Source organism: Podarcis liolepis (assembly GCF_965112155.1).
Source record: "Podarcis liolepis genome assembly, chromosome: 12".
Taxonomy (NCBI): Eukaryota; Metazoa; Chordata; class Lepidosauria; order Squamata; family Lacertidae; genus Podarcis; species Podarcis liolepis.
Genome location: NC_139563.1, coordinates 28,211,836 through 28,228,737, shown reverse-complemented (window position 1 = coordinate 28,228,737; position 16,902 = coordinate 28,211,836). Strand labels below are relative to the sequence as shown.

The 16,902-nt window shown below is 45.4% G+C and overlaps 1 protein-coding gene across 1 annotated transcript in view; it reads right to left on the bottom strand.

Annotated features, from left to right (window-relative positions):
- Positions 1-16,902, bottom strand: part of COL1A2 (collagen type I alpha 2 chain) — a 66,226-nt gene that overhangs the window by 31,189 nt on the left and 18,135 nt on the right. Inside the window, exons 8-22 of the mRNA XM_083469007.1 lie at positions 16,586-16,639; positions 15,037-15,090; positions 13,426-13,479; positions 10,617-10,661; positions 10,050-10,103; positions 9,896-9,940; positions 7,676-7,729; positions 6,189-6,287; positions 5,908-5,952; positions 5,701-5,799; positions 4,247-4,300; positions 4,010-4,117; positions 1,797-1,850; positions 1,585-1,683; positions 747-800 (exon numbers count right to left, since the gene is read on the bottom strand). Coding sequence (XP_083325133.1) covers positions 747-800; positions 1,585-1,683; positions 1,797-1,850; positions 4,010-4,117; positions 4,247-4,300; positions 5,701-5,799; positions 5,908-5,952; positions 6,189-6,287; positions 7,676-7,729; positions 9,896-9,940; positions 10,050-10,103; positions 10,617-10,661; positions 13,426-13,479; positions 15,037-15,090; positions 16,586-16,639 — 972 coding nt within the window. The remainder of the gene's footprint in view (positions 1-746; positions 801-1,584; positions 1,684-1,796; positions 1,851-4,009; positions 4,118-4,246; positions 4,301-5,700; positions 5,800-5,907; positions 5,953-6,188; positions 6,288-7,675; positions 7,730-9,895; positions 9,941-10,049; positions 10,104-10,616; positions 10,662-13,425; positions 13,480-15,036; positions 15,091-16,585; positions 16,640-16,902) is intronic.

Below are 16,902 nucleotides of genomic sequence, written 5' to 3'. Positions count from 1 at the left end.
CAACAGACACCGTTGTGATGATTTCCTAAACTGGCCTGTACTTGGGCCTGGGATGGCAGAACGGCTTTGAACACGGGAATGTCCCAGGCTCAGACTCTGGGCTCACCAATGATCTCTTGAGAAAATTGCTCAGGGACTTGCAGGATGCTGATGACAGTGCACCTGGGAGAGGGGACCAGTGAACTGTACCAGCCAGGAGGCAACAGTCGGAGGCAGGGGATGCTTCAGAGCGGGAGGGTGGAGCACAGGATGGGTTGGAAGAAGCGAAGGAAGAGGCAGGTTGGGCAAGTGAGGGGCTGTGTGTGCTGCCCCACCCTCTTTTGCCTCCATGAACCAGGAGGGGATTGAAGAGGGAAGATCAGAGACAACTTCTACGCAGATGTAGTCTCAAGCTGTGTGGACGCAGCCCGTCGGGCAAGGCACATAAACTGGTAGAGAGGGAGTGCCCCCTTGTTGCTGCAACTGCTCCATAGATCACAGACCAGGGAATAGTTGCCTGGACCCTAGACTGGTGTGTGGGGGGATCTGGAACGATAGAAACTACTAAGTGTCCACTTTTGACAATATTGTGTTAGCGATCTACTATGTGCATTCCTTTGCCTAGGGAACACCGTGACACCAGGCTAAACAGGATACAAATTTTATAGAACACAGCTGTGGACACTACTTATAAATCTATAACTGTTAACTAAAATCTACATTTTAAAAAAATGATATATTTGTAGGGTAAAGTGTGGGCTACTTACAGGAAGACCTTCTTTGCCAGCAGGGCCTGGGCTTCCAGATTGACCAGGGAGACCCTAAAAAGCACAGACGTTTCATCTTAGTATCATCTTTGAGGCTTATTTCAAACAAGAATGTTTTGCATTTTTAAGTGAATGGGCCTCGTTTTCAACCCAGCAACGTGGATCAGATTGTAATTATCTTCCAATTTAGCGCTTCTCCAAATTTTGCCTTTTTGGCTCAAAAAATGTATTGAAATGCTTGTTTTAGGATAAAATGTGCCCTGCCAGGTTCACCTCGTGGACCACCTGGACTTTTAAAACAGATTAATGGAGAAATGGGCTGGAATTGATTTATCAATGAACACGACAGAAATTGATGCAGACTGGAAGTAGTAACAAGCGATTGACAGATCAGTCTATCTACCAATTAAATTCATGTTTACTGGGAAATGTCCATATTGAACTCATTGGGATTTCCTCCCAAATCACAGTGCAATCCTACACATGTTTAGTAAGCAGGTATGTATAGGGCTGCACATTACCTAAGCTCCTTGTGCTTAACCCCAGGCAAGTTAGGATATGGGTGCAACCCAAATATCCACTGCAGCCTTAGTCTCATATCTGTATAATGAGAATACAAATAATCTCACAACATGGTCGTGAGACTTGAATATAGTGATGAATATAAAGTTCTCATAACTAAACATTACTAACCATCACCATAAATCATACTGCATTTTTTAAATGGACCATTTTTTAAATGCAAGCACTACTGGAGGCGGAAGGGAAACCCTCTATTTATTTGGATGCTGCTGCCTTGCAACGTCACACGATCCTCATCCTCGCCCTTGATACTTACTCTTGCACCCATGAGACCAGGTTCACCGGGGCGTCCAGAATCACCATTGGGTCCTTTAGCACCAGCAGCACCAGTAGCACCACGATTACCAACAGCTCCCTACAGAGGAGAAACGAACCCACAACCAGCTCCAATGAGAGGGAGCAACAACGGCAAGAAGAACATCTCTTCAAAAGAAACAAAAGCAGCAGCAGAAGGAGAAGGTAGCTTACCATCACACCAGCTCTGCCATCAGCTCCAGGGAGACCACGAGATCCAGGAACACCCTATGAAGGAAAAGAAGACACAAATATCTGGTCAGAAAAGAAGAGAGAGTTTTAGCCAACAGGCAAAGGCAAGGCTTGCTACAGCTAAGGATTTACAAAGGAATGCTTGGCATTTGTGATGGGATTGGGACCTCCCGAGAAAGCACACGCATCCAATGGCTGGAGTGAAACCAAAATAGGATGGTATCTCAGGGGCTTTTGCTGCCTTTATGCACTTGCAGCCCTGTCCTCCAACACCTTTGTGTCACTCCTCACCCTCCCCAGCACCCGCTGCGTAAGGTGACTGCCTCACCCTGCCCAATGATAGGGCCGGTCCACGAGAGGGATTCCAGTGGTCTTTAGAGGCTGCGGTAGAGCCCAATAAAGAGAACGGCAAGCTCTCAACTGGAATGGCAGGTACCATTTCAAGAAGGCCAATATAGCTCAGGGAACCAGCAGGGACCAGAGCAGGCGGAAGCATCCCTCACAATTAGATTTATCAAAAGGGATGCAACTGTGCTCTGTGACCTTAGGTTCACCTGCACATTAAGCCAGTTTTGACAGGTCCATCTCTCAGTCTTGATCAATATCGTTGAATTTATAGTTGCAGATGAAAACTGATAAAGCAGACCAGGTGCAAAACAACCTGGGACAGCCTTGTGGATATTATGAGGCTACCTTCACTACCTGACATTATCCTGCAATGACCATAATGTGTGTTGCCGGGAACAGTATCAAAGCGCTGTCATCAGTGAGCATGTAGACTGTCAAAATGAGCTAACCACCAAGGCCTTCAGGACTTTTACAATGCACTGCAACCCAGGCCCACAGGACAAAAGGAATGGTTTATCCCAACGGGGGGAAATCAGGACCAATTCACCCATTCGATTTATCCACTAGAGGAAACATTCCTGCTAAGTGATCTCTTATGCCTCAACTTCCGTGCAAAAATAATTTGTGAACATGTGCATGCAAATTGCTTCTTCTTCCAGTGCTAGATCTGGAGATTGGCAATATGCAGCTTTGGCAAGGAACAGTTTTTCCAGTAAAACACAGTATGTTTCCACCGCTATGCAGGCACAGAGATCACACACGGGACTGATCCAATGGCTAGAAAATACAGTGTGCAGTGAAGCTGTCACTGTCGCAAGAGTTGGTTCTACATCTCTGCCAGATTCTGAGCCCAGCCCCCAAAGGAACAACTGAACAAAGTTTCAGCAAAATTCAGCGTGTCATGAGAAGCACTGATTATTTTGCAAAAATTAGCCCTACTGTGTCCCCAATGCACCAAGTTCTAAAGAAGCAAAAAGCCCATTGACACAATTTTAATTGAACAATCATATATTCTCAATGCACATGTAGAATCATTGTTCATTATCCTCATTTACTACTGCTGCTGCTACTACACGTTCACAGCTAGTGATTTATTTATTTTTACAAAAACCACAATTAGTTTGAAAATATTTCAGGACGTTGGATATCTAGCTGAGATGCCGCAGCTGAACTCTTGCTTAAGGCTAAAAGAATGGCCTTTGTCAGAGCAGGCCCTCTGGTAGCCCAGCACTGACTACCACATTGGAGAGAGACTGGGGTCTCAGGGAGTGCCTTCTCCTAGCCCAGCTACTTGGAATACTTTAACTGGAACCTTAGGTCCTCTACAGACCCAGGATGTGCTGCCTCCATCAAGCCATGACCTGCCCACGTATGCACACACACTGGAACATTGTCTGGTATAGACAAGAATGCCCCTCCAAGCACAGGTAAGTGTGGTCACGTTAATCCCACAGGAATTTAGGAAGCCACCCTATATACCAGGTCAAACTATCTGTCTGCCTGGCCCAGTTCTATCTACTCTGACCAGCAACAGCAGCTCTCTAGGATCTCAAGTAGTGGAAGGTCTTCCATCTGTTACCTGATCCTTTCACTGGAGATGTCCTGGATGGAAAATGTGGCCTTCTGCATGAAGAATTAACATGTATATTCAGCCCAGTACCAATTATACTTCAGTTGGTAGAGCATGAGACTCTTGACCTCAGAGTTGTGGGTTCATATTCTCAGAGCTGGGCAAAATATTCCTGCATGGCAGTGGGCGTCCCTTCCAACTCCATGTTCTACCTCTGTGGATTTCCCTGGTGTTTTCTATTAGGTTGGGTTTTTGTTTCCTTTTGCAGCATACTTACTCTTAAACCTGCAGATCCAGGTGCCCCAGTCGAGCCAGGCTCGCCGTTGGAACCCCTCTTGCCTTCCTCACCACTTGGTCCAGCAGGGCCAGCAGGGCCGGAAGCGCCCTGTCGGGTAGGAAAGAGAGCAAAACAAGCCACCATTTTGAGAAACAGGCTGCATGATGGGGAGAAAACAGAACCAACAGTGATTTCCACCACATAGATAGCAGTGCTTCATGCAGTAAAGATACTCACAGGCTCTCCCTTGTTACCGGTCTCTCCCTTGGATCCAGCGGGGCCAGGTTCACCCTGGAGTCAAACAGAACAAGAGATCCCAACAGTGAACACTATGAATTTACACACACCTTTGTTTTTCTTCTTCTGAGCATCTGGGCTGCAAAGTTATCCAAGCAACTAAGAACTGCAGCAAAACGGCCTAGCAGCATCATCTCACACAACGATACTCCCCAAACAAGTCTGTACATGCCCACTCAAGAGTTGGTTCCTACTTAAATCAATGGGTCCCCCCCACCCCCACCTTACAGGTAACCGATATAGGATTGCAGCTTCAGTCATCCAAATTGGGCTGTTCCTAGCCCAGATTTGTGCTTGAATTATTGGGGTGGGGTAGATGAAACCATATGTCTCACTCCCCAAATCATCCCATTACCCTGTAGCCTTACAAACAGTAGCTGGCACAGAATGTAAGAGGGCCAGGCCTGCTCTGTCTCCCTTGCCCTGACCCTGGTCATCTGAGCACTGGCTTGGATGGTGTGTTTATTGAAGAAAGGGAATCATCAATGCAGTACAATAGGGGAATAAGTTGTGCCCAGTTCTATGTTAATATGCAGTTACTAATTCACATCTGACTTAAGTCATGGACAAACTTCATGGCTCCGGTATTCTCCCCAATATTGGTCTCCCTTACAGAGCTGCTGTAAGGATTGTCACTGTAAGAACAATTCTTTCATTGGCAAAGTTGACATAAAAGAGAGAATCTGTAACAGTGACTGTCATTGGCATTAGACATTAACAGCTTGGTGCAAAACTGCACTAGACCAACAGAAGGCAAAATAACCCCAGACGTTTTACATTATCAGACACCGCTTCACATTTGGTTGGATATTAACCATGGAGCAATGGTAGCAAATGGTCTAGCAAGGGCATCGGGCAACTATGTGCCAGCCAGGGCGGCCTAGAGTCAGAGCAAGCCCAGATGCCGGCAGGCAAGATCAGCATCCTAAGTACAAAAGCAACTCAGACACTAAAACGATGCCCTTCTGGCCTTTGTGGAAGCCCCATATCCCCCCTGGGGACTGTGGAATTGGAGGGAAGCATCCGCTGGCCTCTGCCACTGGGCAAGAGACCAAGGATCACTGGGGAGGCTGCACTGCCTGCCCCCGTCTCCCAGGAAGAAAATCATGGCTATGAGAGGACCTACCTGGCTTATCGGCCAGGTAAGGAGCAGCTTCAGGGGGTAGTTTGTTCCCTCCCTCCAGTTCCTGGGGCTGGAGAGCAGAGGAACAAAGGCTGCTGGGTTGTGCATGTGTGTATTAGTGTGCAGCTGCATGATGGGTGATTTGGGAGATACCTGCCGTTTGTAAGCTGCTTTGGTCAACACTTGACTGAAAGGCAGGCCATGCATTGTCAAAAACACAGGACCCATAAATTGCAAAAAGGAGGCATATACGGTAGATAGCATCACTTACAACAAGTCCTCTAGCTCCAGCAGCACCAGCAGAGCCAGCAGCGCCAATCATACCACGGGGACCAGGCAGGCCAGGAGCACCAGCTGGACCGGGAAGACCCTGCCCAGAAAGGAGAGAGAAGGAGGAGAACACATGTCAGAACTCTCCTCTGTAGCGCCACAGAAGCTTTTCCTATGGGACAATCCAGTTTGAGGCCTGCATACTTACAGCTGCGCCTTTAGCACCATTAATGCCGTTGTTACCAGGGTTACCCTAAGAGAGAGAGAAAAGGATAATGTTAGGTATTAAATATATATGATCGCCTGCTCATGTTATCTAGGCATATTGGTTTAGGGGTGTGTGTGTGTGTGTGTGTGTGTGTGTGTGTGTGTGTGTGCAAATCGCTTAGATGTTTCCTTATGCCCAAGCGACACATATAAACAAAATAACTGAAAAGCAGATGCAAGGAACCACATTCATCGGTAGCAGAAGCTTCAAGGGTAACTTACTGGAGGGCCAACAGGACCGGAAGCACCAGGGAGTCCAACCTCACCACGAGGGCCAGCAGGACCAGAGGGACCCGTGTTGCCAGCAGAACCAACTTCACCCTGTTTGGGAAGAGAGGATGTGTGTGGTGAGCGCTGAGCGCTCGGTGTATGGTTCATTTCAGCACTTATTAAACCTATACTACTCTAATCAGGCTTAAAACAAAACAAAGATAACATCTCCAGTGTGGCTGTCTCTGTTAAGATGAGCACTAGATAGTACAGTAATCATGATCCAACAGCAGCAAATTGTTCAGAAAAGAGAAGATATGCTGGCCCTGTTGTTGCTATTATTATTATTTATTTTACAATCCTTACATTTGAGTTTGGATCATGTGATGCATTGCATCATGGTGGATTTATGGCAGGGTGAGTAGTGCAGCCGAGAAGGGTGCCTTCTCAAAGCCTGGCAAGCACTTGCCCTGCTTTGGAAAGGAGGTGTTAGGGCTCTGACGGGGCCCTAGAGTCCTCAAAAAGCAGGGGAAGTGCCTACTGGGCTTTGGGAAGGAGGTGGAAGGGCTCTAGGGCCCTGCCAGAGCCTCACACCTCCTCCCCAAAGCGCGGCTTAAGCCTTTGCCCTCGCACAGGATGGCATATTACCAAGGTCTGCCCCTGCGTGCTGGCATATGAAGGCTTTTGTGATCTACAACATCCATATGAAGACATCATATGCTGTGCCAATGCCACATTAGCCTTCCTGATAGAAAAGCAAGTGCTTTATCTTTCTCTCTAGCTAGGTGCACAATTTCGTTACTGCCCATCTTTGCCTGGCTATTACAAACCGACCCAATCATCATGACCACTAGAACTAGCTCAACAATAAATAATTTCATCTGCAATTTCCGCACGTGCCATTAATTTTTCTTGCTTACAGGAGGGCAAATGCAGTTATGCGAATCTATCCTAAGTGAACAGCTAACCACTGATTCCCCCCCCCCCATGGTTTGGGGAAAAACATCACCAAATATCTCCCCTAATGCAAGATGTATATTTTTGGGATAGGGACAGAACCAGTTCTGTCTCTCTGCTCTTTGGTCCAGCAAAGCCTTACATGAGCTGAAAGCTGTGAGGAGATGATTTCCCCCAAACCCCCTTCTTTGCCCTCCACACTGCTTACCAGAGGATGCCCTAGCACTATGGAGCAGGGGGCTGCAGAGAGAAGGAGGAATTGGCAAAAGACCACTTTTCCTCCTTTCCACTAATGCATGCTGCCTTGTGACAGTAGAGGGACACCACTAGATACAGCCCACTGTGTGGAACAAACCAAATAGCATCACACTTTTGCATTTCAACTGCAATTTGATTAGTTTAAAGAAAACTACAAATGGTTGTTGTGAGCGTTTGCAGGTGGGAACAACCTGTATTCTTCTCATTGTACAACTAAAGCATTGCTTGGTTTGAAAACATTTCGTTGAGCATCTGTGCCTGAGGGGGTGGAATATAGGTCATACCTTGGCTCCGGGAGCACCTGAGAATCCTGGAGCTCCAGCAGCACCCATGGGACCCTGTGAAAATAAAGAAAGAGAAATCCTTCAAGATCTGCAGGTGCAAATAGTAGGCTGAGAAGGAGACAAAGGAAAGAGGCCAGGCCATAGGAATCAATGACCAGGATACATCTCATGGGATCCTGAAGCAACAAAGGGGATTGCCTACATGACAAAAGATTTGAGTCCTAGAACAAGGTTTGAATCCGATCTTAGAGCCAAACGCATGAAAATGTCTCCTTGCTTTTTTGCACGCCAGTGCCCCCAAAGCAGGCCTGCAAAACATGGGACCCTTGCCAGGTTTTCCCAGCCCAGGGAGATGGCAAGGCAGGAGGTTTCATCACTCTCAGTTCTGACGTTTTAATCAGAACGTGGCATTTCCATCATTCCCTTTATATCTGATGTTCAGGCAGAAGTGCTGCTGCTTATGTAGCCGAAACAGTACCATATCTGCACACAATGGAGGAGAATCAGCAGACTTGGGGGAGATCTTGAGGTCTGCAGAAGTACCTCCAACCCACTCCCCACACCAAAAAACCACAACCAGGAAAAGGACCCTGGGTAGGAGGAGGAGAAAAAAATCCATTGAGGACTGAGCATGTTCACTGGGCACAAAATGCCAAGGAAGGGGATATGGCTCAATACGTAGCTTGCCAGGTCCATCATAAGAGGTGCCAGGGCATCACTACTGTCATTACAAGCCTTGCTTCTGGGCAAATGCACCTCTCTGTGTGCATGGCTCTAGAAACAAGAATGCTTTCTGCCTCTGTTTGGCCTCCCCTGAGCTAAGAACCACCTTAAAACCTTTAAGGTAGAATAAGGATGTACTTTGCTGCTTCTCTGTTTAACATGCTTGCCTGGCTGCTATGATAAAAAAGCACTCACTTTCTAGATGTTTCATTTAAAGTGTGTGTGTGGGGGGGAGAGACAGGGACCCAACACTGCATTAGTTACAAAACGAGAGAGCGCAATTTTTAGCATCGCTTGCGAAAGTGCAACAGAATGTGTTAAAAAATTGAGGTGCTGTATATCCAGCCTTAGAGCAATGTACTAATCACACTGGTAGTACTGACCTACTCCTTCCTGAGTTGGCCAGGAGACAAGGTGATTGGTTCGCTGCCTAGGCTAGACACTGGATATTCCAGGATATAAAGCAGGGTTGGGAAACGGATGTCACACAGACCCCTGTGGACATCTTTCTCCTGTGGTCAATCTCCAAATTCCCAAGGGGAGGGGCACTTGGAGAAATAAAGCCTCATGTTCCGTTTTTGAATCGGCCAATTTGCCCCTTAACCAGAGGCAGGAATGCTTGAAGAATTCAGAATCTGTGAATTCTTATGCAGACTGACCCGCTACACACCTCCTGGACTAATGTGTGGATCAGAAATGCAATCATCCTTTGGATTTCACATTTCTGCAAATTTCATGATACAATTATTCTCAGCTCCAAAAATGTATCCCAATGTGTTGTTTAAACATTTTCACTTTAGCATAACATATGCTTGGGAAGGTGTACATTGAGATAAAGTATGCACTTCAATACAGTGGTTTTAAAAAATGGCAGATTAATCTGGAAGTGGGATGGAACAGACTTATTGAATGAACACATGCAAAATTGGCATGGAGCACAAATAACACTGATTAATCCATCGCTTCCTAAGAGTAGCTGCTTTATAAGCAGTGTACAAGGCATATCTTTTTATCTCAGCGGCTAAGCACCATCAGAAAATTGATGAGGAAAAGGGATCTTCAGATATATATATATGTATATTTAACTACAGAGCCTGGATTGCCACTAGTCAGGCTGCTGAAGAGGGCCAATAATGTCGCTATCTGTGCAGGGAGAGCTCCCACAGCTTCTATGCGGCTTGGGCTGGGCAAATCCAGTCATCACTGCGAAAGCAGTCAGTCCAAAACACTGGATTTCAGGCTTGAGCTGAGAAGTCTGTGGAAGCACCCTGAGAATACTACTACTAGTTTTGGACAGCTCTTTGATGCCTATCTGGAAATGCCAAATGTTTGTTTCTGAAATAGAAGGAAAGAAAGAAAAGATTTCCTTTTCTGCAACTGATAAAGGGCAGAGAAAAAGACAGGAGACCATCGCACAGAGAAATCCAAGCGCCTGGCAGGTCGCAGTGTGTGTTGTTCACCAGGACAGAATGATAGAACATTAAAGTTTGGACTTACAGCGGGACCAGTGGGACCGTTACTTCCATCACTGCCACGAGCCCCCTAAAAGAAAACAAAGGTTCTCTTTACATCTTAAATTCCTGGTACAAAATTGAAGAATCCAAAAGAAAGAAAACGGAAGCCACGTTGTACAGGTAGGGGAGTCACTTACAACTGCGCCAGGAGCACCAACTCTTCCCCTTTCACCAGGGAGACCACGAGCACCCTGAAAGCAAAGGACACGCAAATCATTACCGAATATTTCTTTACTTCATTTAATAAATTTCTACAGCACCCTTCATCAGAGGATCACAAGGTGGTTTATGATATAGAAACTCAAAAATTCATAACGTTGTTTAGCAAACAAAAACAATACCCCGCACAATATTATTTTCTTTCCAGTACTAGTAGTAATAATAATAAGCTGCAGTGCAATATGAAGTATAGTCTAGTATAGCTTCAGTCTTTTCCCAGTTTCCACAATAGGGTGCAATGCTCCTGATTCAAGTTATGCATGCTCAACTCAGATTTAATTCAGTGGGACTGGCACACACCCAAGAGAGCAAAGGACTGCAGATTTACTGCTGCCCAAAACACAGTAAGTCATATATTTTAATCAAATAGCATCATTTCTATTGAACACTGAGAATTCCATGAAAGCAACTAGCAAACTTTAACAAATGATAACAGGATTTTTGATGACTTAATACTGTGTAAGTCACAGAGAGAAAATACTTACAGGTTGTCCGGGAGTACCATTTTCACCAGGGGCACCAGGTTCGCCCTGCAAATGACAACGATTCTCCATTTAGCCCATGGTTTAGGTTGTCCTTTCCTTGCAAGTCTTATTACTGACTTAGCAAAAGATGCATTCAGAACGTTTACACTTCTGGCATTTAAATTAGTACACAAAAGTTCATACAAAGTAAAGCCTCTTATCAGCTTAGTGATCTAGTTAGCAAAGAGGGTTTGCAGAAGAGGGATAGAACAAATGTTGGCTGTAGCCCAGATAAAATGCGCAAAAGTAAAGAAAAAAGCTAACTGTGTGACGATCTTATGCCCCATTAATTTCACTGGAGCTGAAGTGTGACTCTTGGGACTGAGATGCTTTGCTAAAGGCAGCCACCACAATTGCATGCATGTGTCTGGACAGGTTGATCTCTAAAGGTCTCATATACCATGAAGCTAACAGATGCACAGATTTCAGCCAAAGAAACTCTACTGGTATCTGCCAAAGTTGATACAGGCTGATGCAACAGGACCTGGGAAAAGGTCTAGCTTTTCTATCTGGGCTTTTGCACTCCCTCTCCTGCCATATGGTTGCAAGGAAAGGCTTTGTACATTTTCTCTTCCAATTTCAACTAACCAGCTGAGGGCCACATGGGAAACTGAACCCAGTATTAACTGTAACTATGGTTTGTTGAGACAAACCAGCTTCATAACCCATAGCCTGAACTCAAATGGTTTCAGACAAGCCACAGTTAATATTAGCCACAGTTTCAACACAGCAAGTGATGGTTAATCAAAAATGGAAGCGAAAGCTTCCAAAAAGCCTCCTTGTGTCCATACTAGAGGAGGAGGGAAGAGGGGGGAGATTAAGCTAAGCTTCTTCCTGACCCTCCCTGAGCCTGGGTCTTCATTTAGCTAGAAGGCCAACCCATCTCCTTGTGATCAATACAGGAGGCCCCATCCCTCAACGTTGGCTTGCTTTGGGACCAATGGAGCAACTTGTATTTTTCTCAGCTTTCTGTTTCCACAGTTTTTTGACTGAGAGTGGTGTTATCTACCCAGCTGCATTTCAAAGCGCCATTTGGTTTGCTGGCTCCACCTCTGAGCTAACATGAAAACAGAAATTAGACAAAGGAATATCTGAGATTCCTGGCTGTAAAGCAAGTTTAAAAGCTCTCGTTTCCCACATATCCCTTTTTGATACTTGCACACTTAAGTCTCAAGAACACCTATTAGCTTCGGTTCACTCCAGTAGTGAAAGGAGAGGCCTGTCAGTGCAAGCCAGTTCCTTATGAGACATGCATTTGCTGGCTTGCCTCAACACATGATTCTCGCTATTTCTGATGTCCAGGCTGTGAGCGCCATTTCTTTTGTAGGAAAAATGGCAGCAAGCATAGTCTAGAGGGAGGAGCAGCAGGCTTGGCAGAACACCAAGAAGTAAAGTCCACCCCCCGAAAGGGGGGGGGAAACCTAAATTAGTCCAATACTAATGGAACATAGGAAGCTTGTAACAAATCAGACCATTGCTCCAGCTAGCTCAGTGTTATCTACATTGACCAGCTGTGGTTCTCCAGAGTTTCCAGCAGGGTATCTCCCCAGCCCCACCTGGCAGATGCTGGGGAATAAACCTGGGGCCTTCTGCATGCCAAGCAGATGCTCTGGCACTGAGCTATGGCGCCTCCCTAAGCGAAGCAGGCTCAATGACCACAGATGCTGAACTACTGCTGGGAGAACCCTGTGTTATTACATTTGTGTGCTGCCCATAAACTAAGAAATGGGAAAATGGAGGAGGAAGGAGAAATGGAATGACTGGAATCAGGAATAGCAGCACTCCACACTATTAACGTTTACAGCAGCTCCCACTGTTTTTTATTTACATATGTATTTAAAAGGTAAAGGGGCCCCTGACCATTAGGTCCAGTCGTGGCCGACTCTGGGGTTGCGGCGCTCATCTCGCTCTATGGGCCGAGGGAGCCGGCGTACACTTTCCAGGTCATGTGGCCAGCATGACTAAGCAGCTTCTGGCGGACCAGAGCAGTGCACGGAAACACCGTTTACCTTCCCGCTGGAGCGGTACCTATTTATCTACTTGCACTTTGACGTGCTTTCGAACTGCTAGGTTGGCAGGAGCTGGGACCGAGCAATGGGAGCTCACCCCGTCGTGGGGATTCTCACCGCTGACCTTCTGATCGGCAAGTCCTAGGCTCTGTGGTTTAACACACAGCGCCAACTGCGTCCCACATATGTATTTACATATGTATCTATTGGGATTTCTAGTATTCCCCACACAAAAGGGGAAAACAATAAACCTGCAGGTACTAGAATTCCACCCTTGTCATACATGCACACACAGAGTTCATGAGCAACTCAGGCAGTGGCAGGGGCAAGTTCAAACTAGCCACATGCTTTGGGGGATTGGTGGAGGCTCCTACTGGCAATCCCGAGTTTCGGAGTCAGAACCAGAAGTGCAGAGTTCTTCCACCGCCTTGGATCCCCAGATGTTGTCAGACTCCACCTCCCATCAGCCCCAGCCTGCTTAACCAAAGGTTGAGGAAGGCTGGCTTAGAGCAAGCTGGCTATTTATTTCATCTTGCTCCCATGCTAGAATTTGGACCTGTGAGACTTTCTGTTGTGTCCATGTATCTCAAGGGCTTAGTACCAAATTGCTGTTGTCCTTCATTCATAGCATAGGCTGATTTTTCTTAGAAGGATACGAGAACAAAACATGCACCCAGGATATAAAACAGAAGGGCTGCCATGCACTCTGTGCTCTTGCTGGAATACCCATGTAACATATATTAAAATTAAGTCATTTTTACCTTGTTGCCGGGAGCACCAGGTTCTCCTTTCCGACCATCCAAACCGTTGTGTCCCTATGTTGGAAGAAGAAACACTGATGGGTAAAGTGCCCCCCCTAGTTCCCCCCTTTTTAAGGAAACCATTTCTTTATCATGCAGTGGTTGAAACACAACTCTAGCATTGCTCTGCATTCACCATATTGGTTCCCCCACTTGAAAAGGATCATCGTCAGTTAAGGAGGGACACAGTTCTCCTTCCTTAACATAGCTTGGTTCTGGTCTGCATCAGACACAAACTTTGACAGCCCTCTTCAGTTCGTATGTTTTCGTAGCTTTATAGATGACTATTACCGCTTCTCATTATTTATACAGTGCCTTCAACATGCATGATGCTTTGAAGAAAACAAAAGGGACTTCTTCCTCAAAAACCTAAAATTTGATACAGAGTGAAAAAACAGAGGAGGGGGAAAGTGGAAACAGGCAGGGACAGTGCAAGGCTTGGGGAGAAATGGTGCCAATGATGGCCCAGCAGTCCCCTAACCAGAGCAGGCCTAGCCCTGCTTGTGGCAATGACAGCCTGCCACTGTTTGCTTCTCCTGCCACTGCTTTCTCTGTCACTATTCACCCCCCTCCACCAGGCCCAAAGACATGCTTCAGCGGTGGAAAGGTGCTTTCAAATGGGAGAAAGCTTGGCTCCCATCCATGGTGGCCAGCTGCCATCTTAGATTACCCAGAAAGCAATGCTCCAGGCCCCATACCTATGAAATCTATTTCATAGTTCTGTAGTCCTACCTAGATAATATTTCAGAGACCTATGCATTCGACGTTACACTTTGGGTAATTTAAAAATGTGAGTGTCCACCGGGATGGGAGTTGAGATTGGCTCCCACACAAAACCAGCACTGCTGCCTGCCACTGACATACATCTGAGGGTCTGGCAGGGAGGGCAGTGAAGGATGGTATGGCTAGGCTAGTGGGCAGGTGCCCTTGACCAGTGCCCAACGTGGCCAACATTTGGCGCCAGGCCTGGAAACAGGGAAGCAACGCACAGTTGTTTAGGGAAATGCCTTTTCCCTAAAGGAGAAAAAACTGGCCTTTCTCAAGACAGTTAGAAAGGGCCACAGTAAACTAGGGGAATGTGGCAGACTAGGTGAACAGCGGTCATTGGCTGTTTTGATGAAGCAGTTACTACCACTTCCTTCGGGTGGAGAAGGAAAGTGGTATACAGGCTTCTTTTTGGTCTGCACTTAAATACTTAAAACTATACTTTAAAGTGCTGATTGTACGTTCAAAATTTTGTCAATGACATAGCACAGACACATGCAGGACTTGGGACTAAACACCCTGTGAGATTTATGATCACATCTCCCTTAAGTTGATGGTCATTGCCATTCAAATGGCGTGTGCTTGCTGCATCATGTGATCAATAATGTGGGGCGGGACTTACCTGCTCCCCCCCAATATTTTATTCAAGTTGGCATCCGTGATGAAGACAGAAGCTTTCTTTATTGCCACCTTGGCAAACAAGCCTTAGGCTTCTGTCTAAGACCAGTAGTTGCACAGAATAACACACCATAGGTGTATTAACTGTCATTACCCTTAATTTTGTTCCTGTTTCAGTCAAATGCTCACCCTTATTCCTTTGAAACCAGGCAGGCCAGCAGTTCCAGGAAAGCCACGAGTACCCTGGGAGGGAAAATGAGAGAGAAGGCTTAACATCTCAAATAAAAGCTGCTAGACAAAGTACTTGGGTGCAATATGTTAGTCCCAGCCACCAAGGTGAGCTGCTTGCAAGTCTCATTGCCACAGTCACTGATCCCGCTATGCACTGCTTTTGCCTTTGGGTCAGGAAGCTGGCATGACGCATAAGCCTACAAAGCTGTCCAGACTCATACAGAGTCAGACTATTTGTGCATACGGTCTACTCTGAGCAGCAGTGCTCCTCAAACAGAGAGCCTTTCCCACAAGCTACTGGCTGTTTTTAGCTGAAGATGTCGGGAATCAAACCTGAGACCTTCAGCATGCAAAGCACATCTTCTGTCATTGTGCTCTAGCCCCTCCCTTGTCTTTACGGGGGGGGGGGGCTGGCTTATTTAGCTCAAGGGCTCTTGGTTGCTGATCCCTAGTATAAAATGTTCCAAATTCTGTTCATTTTATAGACTTATATGCCACACAACAAGCAAAGTATCTCAGAAGTGAACACGACCCATCCATAAAATTGCACAGAAGTACTTAATATCAGTGACTGATGCAGAAAGATGGAAAGACACAGCCCTATCCACTATAAAGGAATGGCTGATAAAACTATTGGACTTGGCTGAGATGGCAAAATTGAATTAGAGAAAAATAATTTACTGACATTTGTCAAGGATTGGAAATTTCTTATGGACTTTTTGCATGAAAGAGAAAATGATCTTAACACCTGGTTTATAGAAGATTGAATGGTTGGATCTTAAGGAATGAATGTCATATCATATGTAGCTGCAGGACAGAAAACCAGAAGTCATTTTATTTTTCTTCTTCTTTATCTTTCTTTAGTTTCTTCTTACTTTTCCTTTCCCCCCTCATTTTCTCTTTCTTTAGGTTTTCTTGTCTTTTCTTCCTTCTGGCTTTGCTCTCTAACAGATTAAGTAGCTGTTTAATCTCAGTATATTATATTTAAAAAATGCTTGGATATGTATTTTTGTATACCTTTGAATAAGTACCAATAATGTTTTTAAAAAAATATTGGTATGCATTATCACATCAGATAATTTACTTGTTTAAACCGAAGGGTCTTAAACTGGAATTTGAAACAATTTTTTATTATTTTTTATTTATATTATTTTATTCTTATTTGTTGAATTTATACAGCGCCCTATACCCAGAGGTACTGTTAATGCTTGTTTAATAGTAATAGTCTAGAGTTCCATAGCTTAGGAACAGATACACTACTACCATATTCCTTGTAGAATAAAAGTGAACATCATGTGGCAACCTTCATAGTGCTGCTCTCTGGCTAGGTGTTAAGATCCAGCAGGTGTAAATAGCTAGAATCTCTGCCTTAGTGGGAGGGTGGCATTGTACTTACACTAAAACTACTGGTAAGGAGCGGTGGCTGGTAATTTAATTTCCTATCCTGCAGTTATGCAAACAGATTTAATCAGCAGATTAAACAGGCAACAGAAAACACAAAACTCACCTGAGGTCCAGGAACACCCCTCTCACCAGGTCGTCCAGGTTTTCCAGGATGACCCTAATGAAACATTAGACGAGATGACTGAAATCTTTTGTGTGCAAAAGCAAGCGAGCTGCACATATTTAACATATCTCTATGCAAGGTATAAAAAAAACATAATAACTTAAAAACTGACTAAACATGCAGCATCTTTCCCTCAGGAGACATAATGTCACATTTGAAGGCTATATTTCCTCCGATATTTTTAGGACAAGAACTTATGATGGAGGTGGTATTTAAGGTACTTATATTAAAGGGCAAGTCCTACTGAACTCAGAAGG